Source organism: Carassius gibelio, chromosome B5 (genome assembly GCF_023724105.1).
Source record: "Carassius gibelio isolate Cgi1373 ecotype wild population from Czech Republic chromosome B5, carGib1.2-hapl.c, whole genome shotgun sequence".
In the NCBI taxonomy this organism is placed as follows: domain Eukaryota; kingdom Metazoa; phylum Chordata; class Actinopteri; order Cypriniformes; family Cyprinidae; genus Carassius; species Carassius gibelio.
In genome coordinates this window covers 33327381-33341161 of record NC_068400.1, presented here as the reverse complement: position 1 = coordinate 33341161, position 13781 = coordinate 33327381, and the positions used below count along the sequence as shown (strand labels likewise).

At 35.8% G+C, this 13781-nt stretch overlaps 1 protein-coding gene across 1 annotated transcript; it reads right to left on the bottom strand.

Annotated features, from left to right (window-relative positions):
• On the bottom strand, positions 1 to 13781 carry LOC127957145 (protein CutA homolog). The gene is made up of 6 exons (XM_052555550.1): positions 13520 to 13781; positions 9727 to 9875; positions 5311 to 5370; positions 4972 to 5017; positions 4745 to 4794; positions 1 to 3813 (listed from the first exon to the last, which is right to left on the bottom strand). Exons 1-6 carry the CDS (start codon positions 13613 to 13615, stop codon positions 3711 to 3713), a joined length of 504 nt encoding a protein of 167 aa, XP_052411510.1. The 5' UTR covers positions 13616 to 13781; the 3' UTR covers positions 1 to 3710.

Sequence of the window (13781 nt, the reverse complement as noted above, 5' to 3'; positions counted from 1 at the left end):
TCTGATCCATTTAGAAAGCATGTTTATGTTTAGAGTTTGCAATATTGCAAAGTAATGAACTTGATGCATATTGTACAACATTTAACAATAAAAAGTGATGTTGTCAAAGTCAAACTTGAAGAGATCCAGTTTATTTATTTTGAAATAAATGCATTATTTGATAGAAGAAAAAAATATAAAATAAAAACAAGCACTCAAATTCTGCTCAACCACTACATTAACACTTGACCAATCATGAGAAATGAGTTGAATATACATGAGCATATTTTAACAATTAAATTAATTAATATTAGCTTTAAATTATACTCTTCATAATAAAGTGATTCACAACAAAATGGTTAATAAGTATATATGCTTGAACAGAAGCTCTTCAGTATGTGGTGTAACAGTTTATGCCTCGGGTCACTGAAACAGATTACAATAACGGTCTCATCCAGTTAAGTATGAAAGGCATCTTGAAAATGATAAAGCCTTTAAAATGGCTTTTAACAGGGTTTCTGCAGGATTTTTAAGCTCAAATTTAAGACCTTTTAAGACCTGCACAAATAAAATTAATACCATATGAGCTGGGTTGGGCGATGTAAATAGTACCATATTAAACTATAAAATGCATAATTTACAGTTCAAATACAAGTTTTCACAAAACCAAAATGTTTTCTAAAATGCTAAACTTTACATTTCAGTCAAAAGTATTCATTACTATATTAATTTTAACAATTATTATCGATAAATTATTTTACAAGTAAAAAAATATAAATTAGGTGTATGCAATATTGACAAAAAATTATATCTCAAACATTTATTGGGGATTTTAATCGATAACGATAATTAGACAATATTTTGCTATAGAGTGTCTTGTTGTCTTATCTCTAGTTGTGCTAACAGCTGGCTCCAAATTTTTTTTATATTCTTCATCTTATGTGTGGTAAGTATACAGCAATAAACAAAATTAATAATTTCCAACTAGTTTTATGGCCATTTTGACCTTTAAGCCGTTTTTTTTTTTTTTTTTTTTAAGTGTGCACCATATTTGTAGTCAAATTATTGCATTTGGGCTTTTGCCAAGAAAATAAAACAAAAACGAAACACTGTTGTGTTGTTCAGAGATGCAAATCAGTGCTGTGGCTGTGTTTGGAAATATATTTGTTGAAGAAATAGATAAAAAACAGGAAATACGGTGTCTTAAACGTAAGTCTCTTCATATTAACTACTTCTTTACAGAACTGTTGTATAAAATCGAGATCATGCTGAACTTTTGGAGGAAGAAACGGCACTCTTTGTGTGATATTAACTATATTAAATGATATATATATACATTTTCTGCCCCATATCTTGAAGTATGTGATAATTCTAAATGCATTTTATTGCACTGATTCATGCAGTGAAAGAACGCACTATAAATGCGCATAGTCAATCCCATAGACTGCCCATGTTAAAATGCCCAACTTTACAGCAGAAAAAAAAAAAATGTTTACAGCCGTGCAAAACGTGATTTTGGTCTACATGGTTAATTTTGCCCTTAATGACAACTGTGAGAGGGTGATTTTTAAAAAATAAGTCATCCATTTAAATTTGATCAAGCCTAAAAGTTCTACATAATTAAGGGCGTGGCCACTAGAGTGACAGGTGGATTGCCGCTGCTGTCACCGCCTATTTTTGATTACCCCAGAGTGACGCACAGCGACAGCCCGCTCCATCCACTTTTGGTTTCAAAAACTCTCTTTGGAAACATAGACAGTAAAAGAAACAGACAGCAACCTATAAAAAAGAACGCACTATAAATGCGCATAGTCAATCCCATAGACTGCCCATGTTAAAATGCCCAACTTTACAGCAGAAAAAAAAAAATGTTTACAGCCGTGCAAAACGTGATTTTGGTCTACATGGTTAGTTTTGCCCTTAATGACAACTGTGAGAGGGTGATTTTTTAAAAATAAGTCATCCATTTAAATTTGATCAAGCCTAAAAGTTCTACATAATTAAGGGCGTGGCCACTAGAGTGACAGGTGGATTGCCGCTGCTGTCACCGCCTATTTTTGATTACCCCAGAGTGACGCACAGCGACGGCCCGCTCCATCCACTTTTGGTTTCAAAAACTCTCATTGGAAACATAGACAGTAAAAGAAACAGACAGCAACCCCATTGTATTCGACGGAGACCAGTGAAGTCAATTAGAAGAACGCCCTTCCTGGGGGTCGAGCGTACTGCGCACACTCAAACTTAGCTTGATGACGTAGATGTCACGTGAGCAACCTGTAAGTCTTCTAATCGCTGTGCCAAGAGAAATCTGAATCACCCACCGAATCTTACAGAGAAGGCGAGCGTGAACAGGGGCACATTTTGGTTAGTATTCTGATTAATTATCTTCCTTGACTTTATGCCTCCGCGTCCCCCCGATTGCCTCAGACAGTAAAAGATTGCCTGTGAGCTTCTCCTCCTGTCCATACGGTAATTTCTTTACTGTGCGACAGAGAGTCGCAGGTTATGATGCAATCGTTAGCCTGTTTTTTGACAGCAGTTTGAAGAACTGCTTCTATGGGACCATAACGTAAGATATGCCTTTTATACATTTTTGTGTTTCTTTAAAAAATTATAAAAAGTACAAATGGAGTCTTTAAACACCTCAGATGTAAAGTTTTTCGCTGTCAAAGTGACGCCAAAATGAATGGGAGTCAATGGAATCCTAACATCAGGTGGGGGTCCGCTAGCCAATGGCGGCGCCCAGGGGTGCTTCAATAAAATATGAAACCCTGTCCCCCTGTTTGGAAACCTATGGGTGACGTCACGGACACTACGTCCATGTTTTTATGCAGTCTATGAGTTAAACCAACAATTGTGATATCATAGCAGAATTGGCAGACCAAATCGTACAACTCTATACTTTTTAGATATTTATAATGCATAGTCTTCTTATCGATCCACCAGTTCACATTTAAAGCTCTGCGTGTTTGCAGGGCAAAAACATGGGTCGATTTTCGCATTGGTCTGAACTCTGAACAAAACAACTCTCGTTCATCGAAAATGCTCATTCATTCTGCCAGCAGGTGGAGTGTTTGGTAGAATGTAACTGTTTCCCTGGTAACAGTAGAACACAAAGCAGCACAGCATGTTTATTTAATGAAATCATAACGTTTGCCTTTTGAAGTTTAATCTTCATATTCAGCCATATCGGAAATCTGGTCTTTTCATCCCCAAATTTAAGACCTCTTGAAATCGTAATTAAGACTTTCCTGTATATGACCTTTTAAGGCCTTAAATTTGATAAAACTAAATGTAAGACTTTTTAAGACCCGCGGAAACCCTGTTTCAAAGGGTTTTTTTTTTAAGCTACTTCTTAGCTTTAAAAAAAATTAAATATATCTCTCTCTGCATTACTCCTCTGCTTGCTTCCAAATCTAGTCTAATAACCCTGGCATACTATAAATATTGTTGGCTCTGTGACAAATTGCTTTTGTTCTTCTATTGTAGGTTACTTTGGATAAAAGCATCTGCTAAATGCATAAATGTAATAGAACTGGTAAAAACACATCAGAATCCCTTTCCACATATCCATCCAGTAAATGTATACACTTATCTTTATATTAACAGACATTGTGTGGGCCAGGGTTCCCATTAACCTGAGAATTTGTGATCATGTCCCCTGATCCCTCAGTGTTTCTGTGTAGTGAGCTTCCAAAAAAAAAGCTTTTCCACTGTACTGCAGAATGATGTCAAATATCAGTGACGGCATCTTCCATCCACTTCAAGTATAGTTGACTTCCATCGTCAATAGGAAAACTGATGATTTCTGGAATGTCATATGGATGCACAGCTCTGAGGGAACACAAATAAGTCCTAGTTAAAACAATGTTTTTGAATGTGATAATATCAAAAGGAATAAATGCAAATTAAACACTTATACTGTTTTTATTTTTCAAAAGCATGGGGTGAGTATGATTTTTTAAAAAGACAATACTATTATTTAGCTTTTTAAATATATATAAATGCTGTTTTTGAACTACTATTCTGTGTTAATCTCTGTATGTTAATGTTTCGCAATATTCCTCTTTTAACTGCATTTTTGTTCAAATAAATGCAGACAAATGCAGGAAGTAAACATGTCACTCAGAAGTATGTGAGGTAAGAGGACATATCTTTTTGACCTGCTTATAGGTACCACAAAGAGAGCATTTTTTCAGATCCACAATTTTCTTCTGATTATGATGCTTTGTTGTCGTGGAAACCATTATACCATATGAGAAAGTCTCATACAACAGTCACTTAATTTGGTTCATATAACAGCCAATTTGATTTTGAACCCTGGATTAGTGATGCATCACTACATGCTGTGAATAACAAAACATGCACTATACATTGTCTATAGATTCAAATGTTTAAATGAAATCCTAAATCGTGTGGCTTGCTGAGAAGAGGTATGCCATTACTTTTTAAGTGCTTGTTTTAATGGATTTTGCCTGGTGGACAAAAGGCCAAACAAATCCAATAAGCTTAAACTGGAGAAAGAACCTGAGCAATGTGAGACCCGAATATCAGACACTTGGGGAACTTTTGACTTGGCCAGTAAGCATCCAACCAGAACACCCTAGCAACTCATTAAAGAACACCTTAGCAACAGCCCTAGAAATCAGCAATGGACATAGCAAAACAGATGTTAAGGAAATTATAGGAAAAATATAAATAAATACATTAACTGTGCATGTTGGGTGAATATTTAGCATTTGATAAAAAATAAAAATGTACATACTTTATATAAGTCACAAGTCTTTGCACCAAAAATGTTCTTGTCCTCACAAGCTGTTAAGGAAGTCATTCATTTAGTATACATAGCATAACCACAATAAGACATGTAGCTATGTAGAATAAGACAAAGACAATTTATAACTTCTCATTAAAGCATTATAAACATCTTAAAAAATAAGAACACTTGATTTGAATGGGAAAGCTTAAATCTGAATAAATATATCAACACACCAACAGTATTTCTGAGGTATCCCGTATCTCTCCTTTCCAGTAGTACCTGAAATTAATACACAATTGATATTTTACGTAATAAATATTTTGTAAATGCATACATGCATGTAATCCTTACTGGAACATTTTATCTTTCTTTTATTTTCATTTATATCTTACAGAAAATGTAAAGATTTTTCTGCTGTACATACTGACATGACGCAATACTCCAGTTCTACAGTCCAGACAAGATTATCTTTATGTTGTTAACTTTATGTTGTTGCTAAAGTTACACTTCAGGCTGCAGTGATTTGGATTCAGAGCTCATAACAGGTGAAAGGTTAAACTTGCTGGGCTTACATAGTGGTAGTGCGAGGAAATATATTCACGCAAGCTGCCAGCCTTTTCTCCATGATGCTCCTAATAGAAAGAGAAAGAATTTAGCTTCTCTGTATTTGCATATGACTGCACCACAAGTCAAAGGCACTCTTTACTTTTTCAGATGTATAGACACATACACATAGCTCATCTGAATGCAAGTGTAATACCCTATGGTTAAAATAAAGTTTTAACAGTGGATTAATCAGCAATGCAGCATATACAAAATAATAAATATATATTTTTTAAAATGCTATATATTCAAATTTAAATTTGCCAAACAGGATCATATGCAGCAATATACATTTGCTTTATTCCATGATTAAAAATCAGTATCAAGCATTCATTACTGATAGGGTGATGACCAGATTTTGAAACCGCACTCAGAATGTTAGCAGACTTGCATACAAACACAAACACACCCTTGAAATGGAAGCTTCTTTTCGCCACAAGAAACAGAGAAAAAAAAATAAAAATAACATTATGACTTTTTGTCATCACAATTCTGAGCTGATATCTTACAATTTGGACTTGGAGCTTTGTCTCATTCAGAACTACAAAAAAAAATTTGAATTGTAAGATCTAAACTTTGTTAACTCGCAATTGTATTCCATTTGCAACCATATCACTGATAAAAAACTAATATATATATATATATATATATATATATATATATATATATATATATATATATATATATATATATATATATATATATATTTATATTTATATTTATATATATATATATATATATATATATATATATATATATATATATATATAAACTACGTGAAAAAAAGTCATAAAAAGTCACAATTACCTATAAGCTTCAATACCCTTAAACCAAAAACTAGTTATTTTCCATAAAAATATACAGTAACTGCCTACAGATGGTGTGGTGGTTGGCTCAGGAATGTGGACCAGGTTGTATGGACTAGGGTTATTTCAATATATCGGTATTGACTATAACCGTCACATTCAAAAGCAACAATTATAACTATATACCGGTATTAGTGATAACCGCAACATTTAAAAAATGAACAGTTCTCATATGATAACACATGTAAATACTCCAGCACCAGTACCTGGTTGCGCTCCTAGGTGGCAGTATTGTGCCTTAACGCTAACACCTGTTACACAAGAAGATTCAGTCCTCGTAGCTACTCAGAGGAGAGCCATGTTCATAATTAGCTGTCATTATTTTACTAAAATGGGAAACGTTATATTAACCTGTTAAATTCATATATTTAAGTAAAGGGTGATTATAAATACAGCCTTTGCACAGAAACACTTTATTTCCTTTTTTAAATATATTAACAGGTACACGATTAAAACTGATCTTGAAAAACTGAGACCACATTGCTACATTAAACTTGTAAAATGTTAAACTAGTCATAGTGCCATGCACTTAATGCCTCACTGTGCTCATTCTTCAATAAGGTTCATTAGTTAACATTAAATTAGTTAACAAATAATATTGAACAATATTTCCAAAGCATTTATTAAATCTTAGTTTGTTAATTTCAGCATTTACTAATGCATGATTAAAATCACAAGTTGCATTTGTAAACTTTAATGCACTGTGAACTAACATGAACAATGGATGACTATTTTTATAAACAGAGATTAATAAATGTATTGTTCATACCCCCGCCCCCCCCACACACAAGGTTTTTACAGATATCATGATATATCGATATTGTGAATTTTTATGGCCACAGTAACCATGATATGAAAGATCTTATATCGTGACAGTGTGGACTATAGTTGATTTTCTAACTCATTGTTTGGATTGTAGCACTTCTTAGTTTGGTTACATCCCTCGGTGGTGCTTCCATGGCCTAGTCAAATTAAAATGTACCTGCCGCCTTTCTCCTTTCCTGATGCATCTGCCATTGCCTCACATTACACCGTGCTTATTATCCTCCCTTCCCTTTTTATTTCCTCAATACAACAGACCTACTGTACGCAGAATTCTTCAGACCTTGGCAAAATATATTTCCATTCTCAGACCTAAAGAGTGCACTCTCAAAAGATCCCATTATTGTTTGCCCACGTTCCCGATTAATGGTTTATAAATTAAAGGGGGGGGGGGGGTGCTCGTTTTCACTCAATATCCTGTTAATCTTGAGTACCTATAGAGTAGTACTGAGTAGTACTTAGTTTTAAAAGACAAGATAGTATGTACCGTTTTTCCCCCCGAAAAACACGACCGGCTGGAGGCGTGGCGTGTGGGCGGAGCTAAAGAATCACGAGCGCGAGTAGGCTTTTGCGTTGAGAACTGGAAGCTGTGACATTACCGTGAGGAAAAAACATCATCCAAAACAAACCATGGCTAACAGTCAGATTCATCCGTATATTTATGATCCAGAATCAGATCCCGAGGCTGAAATTGAACAAGAGCAGCAGCCGCAGCAACGACTACAGCAGAACGTCTCTATGTGGTATGTATCGAACCTGTATATATTTGCTTAGCGGTTTTGGAAAATGACTTAAGTTCCACTTTGTTGTCTTTTTTTTTTTTTTTTTAAGGTTTACATGTGGAAAGTGCAGTTTGATGCCAACATCGCATGTTGTTTACTTGATGTGCCTACGCGCCGATAGCCAAGTTTACAACACAGAGATATCTGAAGCAGTTTTACTCACCGCAGGCGGTTTCAACACACGATCGTGACCCTTTTTCGTTGGGACTGCATTATCCTTAAGAAATAAACGATGTGCAAATCCGGCGTCAAACTTGGCCTTGTTTGTAAAATGAGCACCTTCGAAATGCAGGGAACCAACACAAACACTTGCACAATTCCGTTGATGCTCTGTAAAAATAAACTCCATCCACTGGTCCCTTAATGCAGTTTTTTTTTTTTTTTTGGTAATCTGTGCAGGGTTGTCTTGCCCTGGCAACCAAAAACACACTTCTTTTGTGACATTTCGCTCTCGCTCTGCTTAGTGAATGTCTCGTCTCTGCTCTGCTATAGAAGTTTTGGGTGCCCTTAGGACCCATATAAGGAAATTCTGCTCCATCTAACGTCACACAGACCCATAATCGAAAAAAAAAAAACGTTCCAAAACTTGTGACAAACCGGAAGAGGTATTTTTGGAACAAAAATACTCCTTCAAACGTACAACTTAATTTTTGAAACTTTGTCCATGTTTAGCATGGGAATCCAACTCTTTAACAGTGTAAAAATCTCAGTATGCATGAAATAGCATTTCACCAACCCTTTAAACAAACTGTATGGATTATCTCTCCTGGATCAGAAAGATGCAAATGCACCTTCAAACTTGTGTGGTTCTGAACCTCAGGAACCGCTGCACTTTGATAAGCTTGCTATTCTGGAGTGCACTCTAATCGCTTAACCACTGTAAAGTGCTCTTTAACAAGAGTATAATGGGAAAATGAATCCTAACGCAATTGAGAGGGAATATGACACTCAGGTAGAGATGCTCTATGATATGGACCATGGTGAGGTTTTGCAAGTTCTGTAAAAACTATTGTGAAATGTTATGGACAGCATAGTAATTAAAGAAAAAATAATAATAGTTTGCTGTAATTTATGTGCCCATAAAAATATAATCGGTGGGTGCGGCTAAAGAAGCAGTGCTGTAGAAGCAGGCGTTGATCTTCTGCAGAGGCGGGGTTTTACATCATAAAGTGGCACATTTTGAAGTTCTGGCAGATTGGATTCAATATAAGCTGCTTATAGACTAATGAGAAACATTTGAGCTCTGAACTTCAATGTTTTTATAGCACAGTGACCTCTGATCAAGGGAATTTTGATTTTCCAGCTCATGATCCCTTTAAAGAATAAGCAAGTGAGTATTTTGTGCACAATATTTGTCTAATACATTCAGGCATCTGATAAAAGAAGAGATGCCTCCTTTGTCAAACCTTTTGTTTGTTGATGCATATTTTTTATGATTCTGATAAAAAGATCCAGTTGATTGCTAAATACTGTAGTTTAAAAGACACCACTATCCTGCGTATTACACCCATAAACAGTGAAGTATCTGCTTATGTTATTACTAGAAAGAACATCTGGGTTTCTCATAGTTTGTGGTCTAAAACCTTCCCACATTCAGAAGCAGAAAATGAAAAATAAAATGGTCAACTTCATCAGGTGAAAACAATTAGTAAGTTAGTGTTCTGTTCTAGGGGCTTTTTGCAATTATAAATCAACTTCTGTTCAAAATAAGCTAATATTTACATATTACAGAATACCTTTATTATACTGTATGTCACTGACTGTCACATGCAAGCTGTAAACATTACACACACTTGTCACCTGATGGCTGAAGGCAAAGTATGTCCATTATTAGCTACAATAAAGCTTTTTCTTATTTCTAATCTTCTATATTTCTTTGTGTGAGTGTGTGTATCACTGTATGCATGTACAATACCTCCCAATGTCTCTAGCGGTTTGTTCTGTGGGACAGTTGACAAGCAGCACAGAGTGATATCCGGCCACATAGCTTCCTGTGACAGCAGAGTGAATCTGAACACACAGTGTCTTCAGCACAGGGTACAGGGCACAAATCATGACTAAAACCTACACATAAACACACACAAATAGGGGAACAAAACAGAAAACAATAATACAGTTAAGCATGATGCACTAAAATGAATGTATGCATCTTTTCAGAATATTTTCCAAGTAAAGATAAATAAAATGCAAAAGGGTATGCATGTACTAACATTATTTTCCTGAATTCCAGTAATTGGTGTAACTGGAATAAACTGATGTAAATACTGGAGATGCATCTTCCAGTAATATACAGCTTTTTAGTCATTTTTGGATAGTCATTTAAAGGGGTCATATCACATTCCTAAAAAATAACATTATGTTGTGTATTTGGTGTAATGCAATGCATTTATGTGGTTTAAGGTTAAAAAAACACATTTTCCACATACTGTACATAATCGTTGCTCCTCTATGCCCCGCCTTTCTGAAACGCATCGATTTTTACAAAGCTCATCGTTCTGAAAAGTGAGGTGTATGCTGACAGGCAAGCTATCCAATGCATTGTGATTGGCCGAAAGCCTCAAGCATGTGATGGAAATGTTACGCCCCTTACCATACTGTGATGCCATGTGTAGCTACAAGAAAAAACTAATACAACCCATTACAAACCAGTCATTTGTTGCATCCAGCAGGGACATAATTACGGATTATAAATGACTTGTACTGTCTTTTTGCATGTTGTGTATCGTGCTGCGTAAACATAAAATCATGTCGGCGCAGGTGCACTCAGGGCATGTCCAAATCCACTTTTGCTATTTTAACGACAGAAAAACGGTTGGCGTGCCTGGGCGCATGGTCTAAACATGTTGGTCTATTCTCTTGAGTAATGGGTGTTTTTTGGGCGTAACATGCAATAAACCAATCAGAGTCTCATCTTCCATTCCCTTTAAGAGCCAGTTGCACTCATGCCATGATGGATTTGCTATTTACACGGCGAAATTTGGCAAGCGCAAAGACAGAATGCATCTCTGAGATGAAACGGTGCTGCTTGTATGCGGGCGAATAGATAGCCTAAATCTGAGACATGCAATTATGGGGCATCTTTTGTAAAGCGGCTCATGCTGAAAATAACAGCAACATTTTTACACTTTTAGCTTCAAACAAGGTTTAAAAAACTGGCATGAATTTTTGACGGTCACTTTTTAGCACATTTACAACAACATTTGTCAACTTTTATATTTTAAATAGTTAAATATAAATATTACATGTTACACCTAAATGTTACATATAAATGCTAAATCTAAATTTAAAATCTAAATGTAAAATTTAATGTTTAATCTAAATCTAAATGTTAAATCTAAATATAAATATAAATTTTAAATGTTGATTCTAAATGTTTTGGGTGAAACTAAATAGTTAGCTAATATGCAAATTCTAAATGCCGGAAGTTACCAAAATAAAAGCTCGATGAGGTCAGTGTGTGTGAGCACCATGTCAATTAAGTAACGAATAAAAACCATCTCATCTGAGGAAATTGACTCTTGGACATGGATTATCGTGATAATGACTACCTAAAATAATAAACACGTTTGGAGAAACTGTATTTGAAGAGTAGGCTAGTGTCACTTTTATGAAAAGTGTGGGACTTATGATGACCTGTACCCATAATAGCCAGCCACAAGGGGTCTCACTTTGACTGAATGTTATGTCCTCACCATAGACTGTATCACTCATCATGTCATCACTCTTGGTCATGTTTGCATGCTTAAACGCCAGCAAGAGCCTATTTCCCGCCCGCCCCTGCCATGACCAGGTACGGTAACTATTGACGCTACTGTCATTCAAAATGTCCAACGAATCGACTTTAGCCGAGCGCATAGGCTCTTGCTGGCGTTTAAGCATGCGAACATTTTCATAAAAGTGACACTAGCCTACTCTTCAAATACAGTTTCTCCAAACATGTTTATTATTTTAGTATATTAGTTTATTACACGCTTTACTACATGCACCACTGACATAGACTGTAAAAAACATGGACTGTGATGTGTCATCCGTAGATTTCCAAAGAGTGTTTTTTGAAGCCTAAAGTAGGTGGAGCCGACCGTCCAGTATAATAGAAAAATTGTCCAAAAGGCGGAGCTGGTTGCTGAAATCACATCCACCTAGCACGAGGGTGGTGACAGCAGTGGCAATCCACTTTTCACTCAAGTGGCCATGCCCTTAATTGTGCAGAACTTTAAGGCTTAACATAATCTAATCGGATGAGTTATACAAAAATTCACCCCCTCATAGTTGTTATGAAGGGCAAAATTAGCTATATAGACCAAAATCTTTTTTTGAACCAGGCTGTAAACATGTTTTTTTTTTCTGCTGTAAAGTTGGACATTTCAACATAGGAAGTCTATGAGATTGACTCCCTTTAGCAGCCACCCTCTAGCGACCAGTTGACAAATTATAGTCACTTCCATGTTGGCCTCACAAGAGAGAGTGGGAGGTTGCCGCTTGGCCAATGATTCTGACAACTGATGTCTTTTGTAATGTTGACTAGCCCAGTCACACGTTGGTGGGTGCAGCTGGTGTAAACAGCCTGTACTAAGTTTAAACTAGACACTGAATTTTTTTTTTCCTCAACAGAAACAGTTGCCCACAGGAATAAAAAATAATAATAATAATAATGATAATAATAATATTATATATATATATATATATATATATATATATATATATATATATATATATGATGGACATCATTGATAAATAAATAATGTACAAACTAAATTACTGTTCATTACTGATATTACTGAAATGTGGCCTAACAACTGGCAGGAGTGATAATTTTTGGTACTTTCATCAGAAGATGGGAGGTAAATAAAGTCTTTTCAGAATAAATACTTAACCAAAATATAGATCTGAATAAGAAAATTCAATGAACACAAACTTGGTCAGTGATTTAAGAAACCTGTACCAGACATAAGTGATTTTGCAAGTGAGAAAACAATCCTCAACCTCAGTCATTAAAGAGACAGATCACAGTTGATGGTAGCCACGAACTTGCAGCTTTTTCTTCTTCTTCATACTTTGGAAGTCAATGGCTACCATTCAAATGTTTGGTTACCAACATTCTTAAAACTATCTTTATTTGTTCAAAATCAGAAATAAACCAATACACGTTTGGAAACAACTTGAGGCGGACAGATTTTTTTTGAGTGAACTTTACCTTTAAGAAGTACTGCCAGACACTCAGCAGCTGATCTCGAGTAAGAATCACTGCTGAATGCACAACCGCATCTTTCAGATCCACAGAGGGACTTAAACGTGCATTATTGTGCTCGATGTGAAAAGAACAGTTGCGAGATTATCCTGCGATGACCTGATAACAGATTGTATTTGCCACAAGAATGCAATGTGCTTGTTCAGCTCTTTGAGAAACAAGGCTAGCTATTCAGCTGGAATTGCATTTAAATAGTAACGTTACTAGTTCACATCATGGCTCTTTTTTCTTCTTTTTTCATCAGAGCTTTTTTTCTTCTTCCTGATATTTAATACCCGGTAATATAATAATTAACAAACGGGGCTATTCTGGTGTCCCAAAGCAGTTCAACAAGTTTGCGAAGTGACAGCAATAAAGTTTAAGCATGACAACAGTCTGTACTGTTCAACATGCTAAGCACGTGCCGCTTAAGTCTCTCAGTATAAATGTCACGTATCGAGAGGAATAAAACTGGATTTACCATGCAAAAGACAACAAATCCCGATCGAGGAACAGCCGAAGTCATTATGTCCTTGGGATACCGCTGGCACAAACAATCCGGTTTGTTCTCTTGCATAATAATTTCACAAGTTACATGGCCGACAAAGTGCAAACTACTGCACGCATTTTATAGGAGGATCATCTCGTCAGGTGTCCAGCAGGTTCATCTCACTCTGTCGGACAGTTTGGATAGTCCGGCCATTTCCCAAAGCGGCTGCGTGTTGCGCTGGATGCAGATTTAG

Bases quoted from the DNA above. Each gene is read 5' to 3' on its own strand.
- LOC127957145 (XM_052555550.1), bottom strand. From the start codon at position 13,615: ATGCAAGAGAACAAACCGGATTGTTTGTGCCAGCGGTATCCCAAGGAC. The intron at 5,371-9,726 runs GTATTGTACATG...TCTTTCTATTAG, and splicing joins ACCGCTAGAGACATTGGGAG to GAGCATCATGGAGAAAAGGC. The intron at 3,814-4,744 runs GTATGTACATTT...GTGTTCCCTCAG, and splicing joins AGACTTGTGACTTATATAAA to AGCTGTGCATCCATATGACA.